This window comes from Lagopus leucura, unplaced genomic scaffold (assembly GCF_019238085.1).
Source record: "Lagopus leucura isolate 7727_CA_CO unplaced genomic scaffold, USGS_WTPT01 Super-Scaffold_100002, whole genome shotgun sequence".
In the NCBI taxonomy this organism is placed as follows: domain Eukaryota; kingdom Metazoa; phylum Chordata; class Aves; order Galliformes; family Phasianidae; genus Lagopus; species Lagopus leucura.
The window spans coordinates 82,196,236-82,209,014 of NW_024962263.1; the positions used below are offsets into that span (position 1 = coordinate 82,196,236).

Here is a 12,779-nt window from a genome sequence, read left to right on the forward strand (position 1 = left end):
TGTCATCAGCAAACTTGCTGAAGGTACATACAATCCCACTGTCTATGTCACTGATAAAGATGTTAAAGAGCACTGGTCCCAACCCTGTGGGGGACACCACTCGTGACCAGCCTCCACCTGGACACAGAGTCACTGACAACAACTCTCTAGCTATCATCATCCAACCAATTCCTTAAACACCTAACAGTTCAGTCTTGAAATCCATCTCCTCAATTTAGAGATAAGGACGTAGTGCAGGACCATGTCAAAGGCCTTGCACATGTCCAAGTAAATGACATCAATTGCCCAGCCTTTCTTTGTGCACCAATGCTATCTTACATCTCCTTTTCTTCAATGCTTTTTGGCCCTCTGGCAGACACTACACGTCATCCTACAGCATTACATACCAGCAACATTCTTCTAAAAGATTCATGGATTTGCAATGAAAACTGATTTACAAGATTCTGCTTACATTTTGGAGAAATTTCTGCGTAAAATGAATCAACTATTATTTGTCGGTTTTATTTTATAATCTGTAATCAGTTCACATATACTGTTATGAATGAAAACCTGTTACAAAGCACCCACTCTTTGTTTCTTTTCTTCTAATTATGAGAACATGCATTGGACCACATTAAAACATCAGTATAGTAAGAAAACTATGCTACATCTTAAATATAATACACTTGAAAGAAAGGACAATGGAGAAAAATTACCGCTTGCACCTTAGTTTCAAAACAGACTTACCTTTGCCAGCATTTCGAGGAGGAAGAGGAGGAGCATCTGCAGTTGGAGAAGTGGGTGAATCTGTGCTTGTAGAAGCAAAAATCTGATTGGTAAAAGCTCCGTAGGAGAGTCTCTGTTTGTCTCTAGGAGTGCTAAATCCAGGAAGAGTCATTTTGTCTTGGGGGGAAATACTTGAAGAGTGACAAAAACTTTGGGGTCTTGGAGATCTTTCTTTTTTTATAGGACTAGGCTGTGAATAAAAGGACATGTATTATATGGCTGTCTAAACACTAGATATAGTTCATACAGTTGGGAAAGAATAAAATAGAACATATTCTATTAGACACAAGCATACAAAATAACCTCATTCCTCTCCTGCTCAGGACCAAACCTCTCCTCTGTAACTGAAAATTAAGGACTGTAACATCAAGTCAGTATACTCACATAGTTGGATTCATTTTTAAAGTAATAGATATACAATATACAAAATAGTATAAACCAAAACCTGGAAGTTTTCAGAAACTAAGGGCAATTTTTCAGTTCAAATAGCACTTAAACAAGATGCCTTCAAAGATCAAAATACCTCATTAACAAGTACTAAAAATTAACTAACCACTTCTGACGTATCAGGTTTGTTTACTGAACCTACAACACATTCAGTGATACAGCTCATCTTTTAAATGCATATAATAGCTACAAGTAGAGCTACACAATCTGTCTCATTGTAGTTCTGGATCAGGCAGGCTTTATTACCTCCAATATAGTATTACATATTCTCCTGAGGTTCCTTGCACTGATAATCATTTTGTTCTCTACGGTCCTTGAGGATATGTAAATTATTTGGGATTCTAGATTTTTCAGCCCTAAATGTCACAGATAATAAAGCTGACCACATTTCTTTCTACAGCACTCATGGAAAATACGAGATGTGTTTTTCCATTTACTACAGAAAGACAGCACAGAAAAAAATTATCTCACTTGCTAAAGTAGGACACTGAAGCTAAATTTTCACATCATCTCAAATGACAATTATTCTATGCCCTCAAGTTTTGCCTTTCCATTACCTCTTTTTCAATCGGGAATAAAATGCACGGCATAGTTCTGGAAAAATACATCAAGTTACTAATTTGATAACTAGGATTTTAATTAAACTATGAAAGAACTGAGTATGTTATCTCTGGATTTCCTTCAGCTAGAAATGCAAAGCCAAGAATTCAGTAAGGAAAAAAATGACCACAAGTAATCTACGTTTACCGATTTGTATCATCATGTATGTCTCATTGAAGTAGAACTTCTGAAACTCCATTCTGTAATAACTAGGTTAAAAAAAGTGTATTCAAAAAGCACTTTGTCAGTGTTCAAACAGAACTTGAAACTAGCTCTCTCCCTGCTATTTTTGATACAAGAAAAAGAAATTAATACGCATGTGGAGTTTACATCGTGTTTGAAGGCTACACAAGGACTTCATGCTTACCTTATCATCTAAGTCATCATCACTTTCATCAATTTCTTCCTGCCGAAGATTCCATTCATACTCTACGTGGACATGGGGATTTAGCTTTCCAGCCTTGGCTTGAGAAAGCTGAAACAATAAGAATTCTCATTGGCATACCTGCTCTTCCTTCAGTGCCCCTGAAGTTAGTTTTGTAATAGCAAGAAATTACTAGAAATAATTAGTTTTAAAGTTTTCCAGGCATTACAAGTAAAATTTTAAGACAATCACAAAAGTCTCCTTCTATTTGAGGAAGAGAACTGCTACAAGCCAAAAAGAGAAGATTTTATCAAAATGGGTAGAAGTTGGTACGTTTGACAAGCATTTGAAAATGCTATGGTATGAAGAAAAGGTATGTGCACAAAAGCATTCTCATATTCAATGCTTTTATATCCCATCATTATTTATTCCTTCCCATCCTTTGAGGTGCAGGCTACTGAGCCAGGCTGACTCAGGAGTGTCTGTAATCAAATGAGATCTCCCCTAAATAAAATTTAGAAGAAAACTATTTACAATCTGTTATGTAACTATGAATAATTATCTATAAGAAATCAATTTAGTTGAAACTGAATGCAATTATATATTTAAGACTCCAAGCAACAGAAATCAGTATGTCTGTGATACTGCAAGCATTTACAGAATCACAGAATCACATTTAGATATTTATTTCACCCTCCCCTCATTTCATTGTCCCTTTGGACCAAAAACGCAGACATTTTCCTCTTCAAGAACAGAAAATATGGAAATGTTGTAAATGCTCTCATTCCTTTAGGTAACCATAGTGAAGTTAGGCATTCACAGAATTTCAATTACAATAATTAAAGCAATTAACTGGTAGATAAGCTCACTGGTAACATCCTATTTTTTTGTTCTTTACCACAATCAGCTGGTGCACACTAATGGCAAATGTTACCTTATTAAGTATACCCTACAAATAAAATGCATTCCAATCTCATGTTGTACAGCTAACCTGCTTTTCAGCTGCTGGAATACTCAAAAGACTGAACTGGAATCAGTACTTACAGCACACACGGGAGGAGAGAGCAAGAGCACTACCTGCCTGTCAGCCATGGGAAAAAGTGCACTTGCATTCCAAGAACTAAGAAAAATGATTCTGAACTGTGGAGGATAAGCTTTTCTGATTCCATACTAATACATGACAAGAACTTTCAGTTGTTAAATAAAACATATTAAATTCACCACAGAAATAGTAAATCCCTTTTTGGGTTTGTTAAAATGAGACAGGAAAGTTCTGAGAAATAGAATAAAGCAGTAAACGTCTACCACTTTTGCAAATTCTTCTGGCTTTGTTTTGCTTATCACATAGATTACTTTAACTTTTCAAATCCACTGATAGTGCTTGAATTCACTTGTCTACTAAATACGTTGGTCTAAAGCACTTTAGAGGGCTAAGACCAAACATGCCTGTTTCTCCGATCTGGAAATCTTATTCCTGGCTATCAGCTCCAGAAGAATAATTGAAAAAAATCCTTTAAAACCTTTATTTCCTCAAACTCCAGTGATTTTCTTGAGTGTTGATTCATAAGTTCTGAGGATTCCAAAAAAGGTTTGTTTTGACCATGTTCAGTAGAGGGACAAAGTCCTACAGAAACTTGTGTCTGAGGTACCATGGAAGGGATACATTACGTAGACCTTTAAAGATGTAAACTTTCCCCCGTTCACCCCATTCTTACCAGTTCCTCACACTGGACAGCTTTCAGTCTTTTTGCTGTGTCTAGAGCCGTCTCACCAGCTTGATTAACTACAAAAATCAACAATAAAAAGAATAATAATTGAGATGCTTACAGAATTAATTCACTGCGCTTCACTGTTCTTAGCAGAGTAACTTCTAAAATTGATCAAAAACATCTATTTACACTAGAAGCACCTGCATCTTGAAGAACTTCAAGTATTCATGCAATTAACATGTCATCAGGTTATTTCTGAACAGCAGCACGTGCTAGGACAATTCCCAAATCCCCTAACCCTCCTAATTATTCTAGGAGAGAATATAAAGAAATACATCATTTAATCCTTCACTCAACTCCTCTGCCAGTAAAACCTACAGTAAGCAGAAGCAAGCAGACAGTGTAAGACACATACCGTTGATCCAAGCACATTTTACTTGAAGTGATTAATATGTAGGTATTTGAAGTCTGAATTTGAAGACAAGTTCTATTCTAAAGATGACAAGAATCACTGACAACCCTTCCAGCTGTGTTATCCTTACAAAGACCACAATATCTTTTACAGTTTACAATGATTCTTGAGCAGGCAGGCAGAAGGTGCCGAGCCCTCCAGAAGGTCTTTCAGCACGTCTAGTGAGGTCCTTTCTAGATGTCCAGGAGAAATTCTTGTAAAACGAAACGCAAACTATCACAGCCTATAATCTTTTGTGAACAAACCCTTGGTAAAGATTATTCTTACGGTATCTCTGAAAATGCTGTGGAGCTTGAACAGAGTACAAGTTTTGTTTACACCATATTCAGACGGTGAAACATTTTGGTGACTGAGCAATGAAAATAGTCAAACTGAGCTCTCACAGGCAGACATGTTGGTGTGTATTAGAGTAGAATATACATAAAATAGAAAGCAGTCATACAAAGGCCACTTTAAATAAATACAAGTTCAACAAGGATTTCTACAAATTTCAAGGAATTACAATCTCTGGAAGAAAGAAGAACGTTCCGTATTAACCTCTCTGTGGACTGATAGGTTTATCATAAAGAGAAATGAGAACATGAATATTTCTTAACACGTGTAGATTACGAGACTACATACATTCCAAAATTTCAGATGCAACATGATGCTTCAAGGCCTAAGAAGTGCTGCTCCTATTCGGCAGATCAAAGTGTGGAGATGGGGAAAGCGATTCTAAAAGTTAAGAACAGACTTCTGACATCTGCCTGGAGAGAGTTCCACAGAATGGACAATATACACGTTCAATTCAGTGCAGATAGTTTTCTCTCTCTATTCATTAGGGACATATCTGCTAAAAAAACCACCACATCAAGGTCTCTGGCATGTTAATATTAGAATATCAAAATAATAATTTAAGGGTGTACGTAAAGGTGAAGAAAACCAATGAATTCTGCCAATGAGATAAGAACTGAACTTTGGAATAGTCTGTAGCCTGGCCAACAGGGAAAAAAAAATGATGGAAATGATGGCATTGAGGAAAAAAAAGAGAAACAGAAGTGCATACTCTCTAGCTTGCGCTATGAAGGAAACTTCCCTCTTACACCAAAACTGACAGAGAGCAAAACTCTATGGACATGATGACACAGCTCCTCAGCCTAACAAGCGAGATTCAGAATATACACTGCCTGCCACACTCTGAGACAGGAAAAAGAATATCTGGTAAATAACAGATTATATCAAGTGTGAGTAAACAGTTTGCAGAGTTTCCACTTTTAATGAAAACTTCTGCTAAGACTTGATGAAAAATGGACTGATGCAGGTACAGAAAGTCTTACATCATACAAATGAAGACTGTAAATAGAGGAGGAGGAAAGGCATCTCAAAGTGAATCTCTTCCCTCATCACCTACAGTGGTGTATTGGAAGTGCTGAGTAAAACCACAGTGCCAACTAACATTCACAATAAAAATAAAATTAACTGTTCTGTACGGAAAGCCCAAATGCATCTACAGTGTACTTAACGTAAGAAGTCATTTGAAGCATTTTAACATACAAGCACAGGATGAATTTTATGTTACAAACAACAAATCTAAAATCCAGTACATTCACAACATGCAAGACGTAACACCGAAGAAAAACTAGGGATTATCAATTAGTTTTTCTACTTTTTTTATTGTTGTTGTTAAGTTCAACATTTTAATGTTTCCTTTAGGCTTGTTGATGAGGAAACCTTCATCTTTCTAATACACAGTTTTTATTTTTCCTTAAGAAAAGCTCAATTAATAAAGTAGGATATAAACAGAAGTTGTTAAAAAATGAAATGTTAGGAAATTTTTATTTCCTAGTGTTAATTAATTCACTTACCTACATCAATAGTTGGCTTCCCCCTCAAAAGCAACTTCAAACACTCAGGCTTATTATATATACTGCAGTAGTGTAGAACTGTATTACCCAATGCTGTTTGCTTATCCAGGTTTCCACTATGTAAAAAAAAAATAAATAGAAGTCAATCAAGAAAAATGTAACACTCTGCACAATTGCAGAATCAAATGGCTTACATATAGCTGGGTTGGTTGTTTTTTAAATAATACTTTTATTATGGTCAACATTCCACTTCACGGAGTAGTGACAATGAGGTTTAAGTGATATGAAGGTTATGCAGCTTGCCTGCACAGTGCCAGAGATGGTGACACAAACACTTACTCCAGGTCTACTGTTACCAGCAGACAAAACTTCCTCCCTAACACTGCCTAAATGCAGCATTCTATATACAGTCAGAGAGAGGAAAGAAAAAAAGTATTCTTTCCACTGATTTTCAAATAATAGGTATGTTGATTTCATATGCTCAGGGGAAATTATTCCTCAAACCAAACACCCCACCCCTCCTCTCTCATCCCTCTGCAAAAGCGATCCCCTCACTCTGAGAAAGCAAGCAAGGGATGCCTCTTTCACTTAAGAGCATGCTAGGAGTGGACTAGAATCTATTTCATTTCATCATTACCTACATTGTGATATAAATAAAAGCTAACAATGTACCACTAGATCATTCATTAAAAAAAAAATTAAAAAAAAATGTATATATATGTATTATTTTACTCCTGTGAATATTTCTTGACAACAAAGAACAGCTCAGCCAATAAACTAGATGCTAAAAATTTCCAGTTAAAAAGACTACGCTCTCAACAGCTTCAGCAGTTTCCAAACTACTACAACATCTCTTCCGAAGTTAATGCATCTTCTATTTATCATTTTCTGATAAAAAGTTCTCCATTCGTGCAGTTTCTTCTTTATCTGACTGATTCGTTTTTTGTTTGCATTGTTTCACATTTTCGTATGTTTTACATCTATGTCCTATACCAATATTTTTTGTTCCACATTAATTAAAAATAACATTAAAGGAGAAACTACATTCCATATCTTATTTCCCCACTCTCTAGTGACTACAAGCACAAAGGTCAACTCAAGGTATTAAATTATGCTTCTCTGAAACATATCTAAGGAGAATGATTACAAGTGATGAAGAAACAACCCAACATGTTGAAATGACGGCTTTGAACATCTTCATTTTTCATTCTAAACTGAAGAAAAATATGCAATCCATACCAGTTTTGTACAAGGAAGTCAACCAGATGGAGAGAGGTTTGGTCAGCAGTCCGGACTGCTAAATGAAGCGCTGTTTCACCTGGCTCCTAAACACATGTAAACAGAAGTTAGATTATCTCAAATAGAATCATGCTTTATTTCCTATATATAACTTTTGTCTTGATACGTGTAAATGAGAACAATTCAGATTAAAAGGTGCATGAGAAATTACTCTAAAACCAAATTTTAACAACTCCTATGAATCATTAAGTGCATTTTAAAAACTTAAATGAGAATATATTAGAATTAAAATTTATTAAGTAGAGGATTTACATGGGAAACTGCTGTTACAAACATCCTAACTGCAGAGCACATTTCAATTGGTATTCAAACATATTACTGACTACAGAAGCTGTGAAACACTAAGGGCTAATGCTTTGGTTCTCCTTACAGCTGACAGAGTTAAGCCCATAGTCAGAGGATCTGTGAAGTGCTTCCATGACCAGCACTCTGTGATATCTCAAGTGCTGAGACTGAACTCCTCCACTCCACACAGACAAGCCTTTGCCAAAATGGCTGTTTTCATATATCTTACTGAAAACTCTCTGAGATCTCTCTAGGTTGGATTTTAAAGCAGAAGGAAAAAATATTGCTGACCAAGTGGCTACACAGCATTGTTTCTTTACAAAACTAGGTTACATTGCTCTGGAGCAATGTTTCTACATGGATACTTTAGGTGAAACAGGACTTATCTTCAGAAAACCTGCTACAGATTTTAAGGAGGAATTGGAAGTATCCAGCACATTATTAATACCAATTCAAAGCCACAATTCTTGTCCTGAATGAAAAACTGCACTTTTGTAAATGTTTCATCACAGCCTGTGAAAGCACCACCTTTGCTGCTTCTTCATACAGCATGCAAAGACTTGTGTACAGTAGGTGATGTGTCCCTTTGGCAGCTACTTTAAAAGCAGACATGATACTATCTATGGTATCAGATGACCCTAGGTTAGCAAATTCAGCTATCTCAGGTCCTTTTTCTAAAAGGAGCATGCTGAAGAACAGGTGCTTTTCAACATAAAATAGCTGCAATTAGAACAGTGTATCATAGTACTGTTGCATTTCACTCTTCTTCAGATTAACTGCTGGCAACATATATGATCTCCCTTTCTCCCCCCTAAAGGATGCCAAATCAGGGAAAGCATTTTTTAATCATATTAATCTGTTTTTTCTCTTAAGTATTAAAGATAACAGCCTGTGGTACTTGACATTATACAGATATACTTTACTTAAAATACTCAATCCTGTTTACCTGATAGGCTTACCTGTCCAGGCTCTAACAGTGGCTCCATTAGCTCTACTCCCTCTGCATAGACTTGAATTAGTGCAAGTAAATCCCTGGATTTGACAGCCTCAAGTAATTCATTCAGTTTAGCTGCTGCAGATGCACAAGTCTTCCTAGAGAACTTATGATCTACATACTTAGCAGTTATAAATTCTTTACGCGCAGTCCTGTGGGGTATGAAAATAGACCTTGGTATAGATGTTTTAAGAAAAAATAGGTCAATAATTTAATATCACGTTATCTAACTTGAACTCAGAAGTTACGAGGAAAATTATCAGATAAAAGCTTATTACTATAATGCATGCTTTTTTTTTTTTTCTCTCAAGCGAGTTCCAAGTAAGATACTCCTTCAATTGCACTATGTCTTCTTGTTGCAAACAAAAGTTTGTAAACTCTTTGACTCTGAAAATAAAGATAAAACACAGCCTGAAACGTGGTCTCTTGTAAAAATGTACCTACGTGTTATAAAGATAAGCATGAAAAACAGTAAAAAACAGGATTAAAAAAATAATAGTACCAAAGAAGCTACAGGAACACATAAAACACATAATAGATTAGAATGTCTTCTAGCAAAATCACATTTGTTATGCTTTCTGCACAACTCCTGTGCCAGAAAAAGGAAGAGAAAATTTCTCATGATATCAAGACGGTACTGAATTTAATGTCCATTTAGTCCAACAGTTTTATCACCTGATGGCATATTGGAATAAATGAAAAGCTTGCAAGATTCAGCAGCATGCTCTAAAGAAACCAAATACACAGTTTTCTACACTGAGAAGATGAAGTAGCTAAAATGTGACTGGAGGGCGTAAGACTGAACTTTTACGAAACTCCATTTTGGAGTTTGAATAAAAAGTGTTCTGTTATCCAAGTCTACCCCTGGCTCTTTATCTTCAGGCATTTTCCATCACAAGTACATTTCACATTAAACTTAATATTGAAAAACTTAAGATATTCACAACTTACATATCACTCGATGGACTGGGTTTAGGTGACGGACTAGGTAAATTCCCTTCCATAATATCATTAAAACTATTGTTTCCTACATTCTTGGCCAGCTGAAAAAAAAAAAAAAAAAAAAAAAAAGGATAAAAGGGAGTTTTTGCAACCACCAACCATCAGTAAACTAAAACCTGAACTATTAATATGCATTTTGCTCTCTGTTATCTAACAATAACACATCAGGCTAAAAAAATGAAGCACAGTAACTACATTGAAATTGAAAGTAATCAAATATTTTCAAATGTGAATTCTATCAGCCCAGAATTTGTTGTAAAACAGGCTTCACAACCACAGCTTATTACTCGCATTTCAAGTTTAATTACCTCAGATACAAAAACAGATGTACTAACTAGCAACAGGACACCGTAATAGTGCTTATACCCTAATCAGATACCTTTATCAGACAGTTACCTCTGGAAAACAGCTCAGACCTATTGGAAAGTCACACTCAGAACTTCTCATGTAAAAAAAATAATTATAGTATGTTTGTGAGCAACTCAGTATTTCAAGAAGTTTTTGAATTATTAATATTTCACAACGTTTCTGCAGTAAGTCTTCTCACAGGTCAAGCACAGATTGTGGCATAAACCTGTTGTTTATTAATAGTTATCCTTACAATTTCTTTCACAGAATCACACAATCACAGAATGGCCCCGGTTGGAAGGGACCTCAAGGATCATGAATCTCCAACGCCCTGCCACGTGCAGGGCCACCAACCTCCACATTTAATAACATGAAAGGATCATAAATGTTAAAGGATTTCCTTCTATGAAATTAAAAAGATTCATCCAATATTTTCCTGTCATAAATAGCATTAGTCATTCTCAATTGTTAAGTTAGATTCACAAGACATTTTTATCTTGATTTAGAGTCAAGATCAGCAAGTAAAAGGTAAGATTCTAACGTCACTATTCACAGCAGATATTGATATTCATTCTGTAAAGCCCTGGGAAATGAATAGAAATGACTAACAGACAGATGTATCAACAATACAGAATAGTAGAAAACCTCACAAACATATGAATAAAATATTCTGCAAAACTTATATATTGAAAAGTTCAGGTGTTGAATTTAAAGGATTGTATTACAGGTCAACATAGAATCATTAATGGTGGAAAAGACCAGAAAGATCATCTAGTCCAACCATCAACCCATCTTTACCACGTTCACCAAACCATTCTCCTCAGCACCACATCTCCACATTTCTTGAATACTTGCAAAGATGGTGATTCTACCACCTCCCTGGGCAGCCTGTTCCAATGTCTCACCAATCTTCCTGAGAATATTTTTTTTCCTAATATCCAACCTAATACCCAACACGTAATTAAACACAATGTTTAACATATACATAATGTAAGAAACTTACCAAGAGTTCAGACGTTCCTAATTTATCTAATTCCAAAGACTGGATTCGAGAAATATGGACACCCATTTCTCTGTGTATTCCAGAACACTCTATGCAGGTTAAAATGCCCAAGTTAGTTGATAGCCATGTTGGATCTGTGAAATTGATAAACAAAATAGTTAAAGAAGTTAAAGGAAGTTTTCTGTGGTGGTAAGAAATGCAGTGTAATCTGAAGTAATTCCTTATTTCATATTTAACAAATGGAAATGAACCAAGTATATCTCACACTTTTCTCCAAACTGCAGCACAAGCGACGCATTGCTACCAACAGAATTCAGTTTTTCAGATTTAGTAACAGCCACAATGGCACTGAACTTAGAATTCTAAATCCATGCTGAATGACCAGACTGAATGCATTCAAGGTTTGTTTCTTCTAGAAGGAAGATAGGCTTTTATTTCTTGTTTTTAAAAATCAACGTACTTCTTATATTCCACTACTGACAACTTCTGAAGTTTTAGTATTTATTTCTTAAATAGTCTTTTTTCATTAAAAATTGATGATAACATATTGCAACATGAAAACAGTAATACGTGGAGAATATGAGGAACTAAGAGGTTAGTTTGAATTTTTTTTTTTTTAATGCACTGTCATGGAGTAGATCTGCATTTTTACATTACAAATACTATATAAGGAACATGATCAGTCTTTTGAAGAAAATAAGTGAATGCATACATATTTTGTATACATATTTTCAAATAAATCTCTTCCCCATCTTACATAGTAGCTGACAAAGTCAAGACTTTATCCCAGCTTGCAGCTTTAAAGAAGCTTGAAACTTCACCATTAATTAGGAGATGAATGAAAAGTAGTACAAAGTTGCTGCAGCTTCACATACATAAATTAAGCCAAAATAATAGAACAAATAATTTCCAGGACTTGACATAGTGATTTTGCAATATTCTACTTTATACTTTTATCTAGGATTTTCTTATTTGGATCAGTTCTGCATCAGTAAGCATCTCCAAGATACATTGGAGATGTCTACTCAGTTTCCCATGAACATCGTCTTCTTGAGGAATCTCTTTAGATCTGAAAGCTGCAACAGCTCTCAACTACCTTATCAATTCAGTAGTTCAATGACAAGTTGATTCTTCTCAAGCTATAACATGTAACTGACCTGCACTTCTGAAGATACAATCTGATAGGATTCTAACTCTGGGTCTCCCTTCTTAGCACAAGACTACTTATTCTATGAGGATTTTTGATACTGAAATCCCAGTAGTCTCATACCAAGACAAAACCTCAGAGTACGATCCGGGCCAGGTCAATTTTTCCACAGTCATTGTCTAAGCATTACTCACTTCTACTTAGTAGCATGCACAGGATCAGTGATGCCAAGCAACTTCCATTCAAGTGCAACAAGCATCTAGAGACAGTGCAACAAGAACAGTTCAAACTCCAGAGGGGCTTGAACTGCTGGAAGTAAGCACAGACAACACACAAAAATATTTTAGTGAATTAAACAGAACTAATGTATGAAAGTCAATATTTGTTCTTTTAAAAGCAGCTTGAAGACTGATCAATATATTGCTTAAAAATTAGTTTGCACTCTACAAACACCTCTAAAGAAATCACTGTGCTCACAACAAGAAGTTGATGACATGAAC

The 12,779-nt window shown here is 35.5% G+C and overlaps 1 protein-coding gene across 4 annotated transcripts in view; it reads right to left on the minus strand.

The window, feature by feature from the left end:
• The window catches only part of ASAP1 (ArfGAP with SH3 domain, ankyrin repeat and PH domain 1), a 139,277-nt gene that overhangs the window by 23,625 nt on the left and 102,873 nt on the right, over positions 1 to 12,779 (minus strand). For all 4 annotated transcript variants that reach the window (XM_042869035.1, XM_042869034.1, XM_042869036.1 and 1 more), the window contains 8 exons: positions 11,133 to 11,266; positions 9,731 to 9,822; positions 8,745 to 8,931; positions 7,441 to 7,526; positions 6,202 to 6,317; positions 3,892 to 3,959; positions 2,180 to 2,287; positions 727 to 955 (listed from right to left, as the gene is read on the minus strand). In XM_042869035.1, coding sequence (XP_042724969.1) covers positions 727 to 955; positions 2,180 to 2,287; positions 3,892 to 3,959; positions 6,202 to 6,317; positions 7,441 to 7,526; positions 8,745 to 8,931; positions 9,731 to 9,822; positions 11,133 to 11,266 — 1,020 coding nt within the window. The remainder of the gene's footprint in view (positions 1 to 726; positions 956 to 2,179; positions 2,288 to 3,891; positions 3,960 to 6,201; positions 6,318 to 7,440; positions 7,527 to 8,744; positions 8,932 to 9,730; positions 9,823 to 11,132; positions 11,267 to 12,779) is intronic.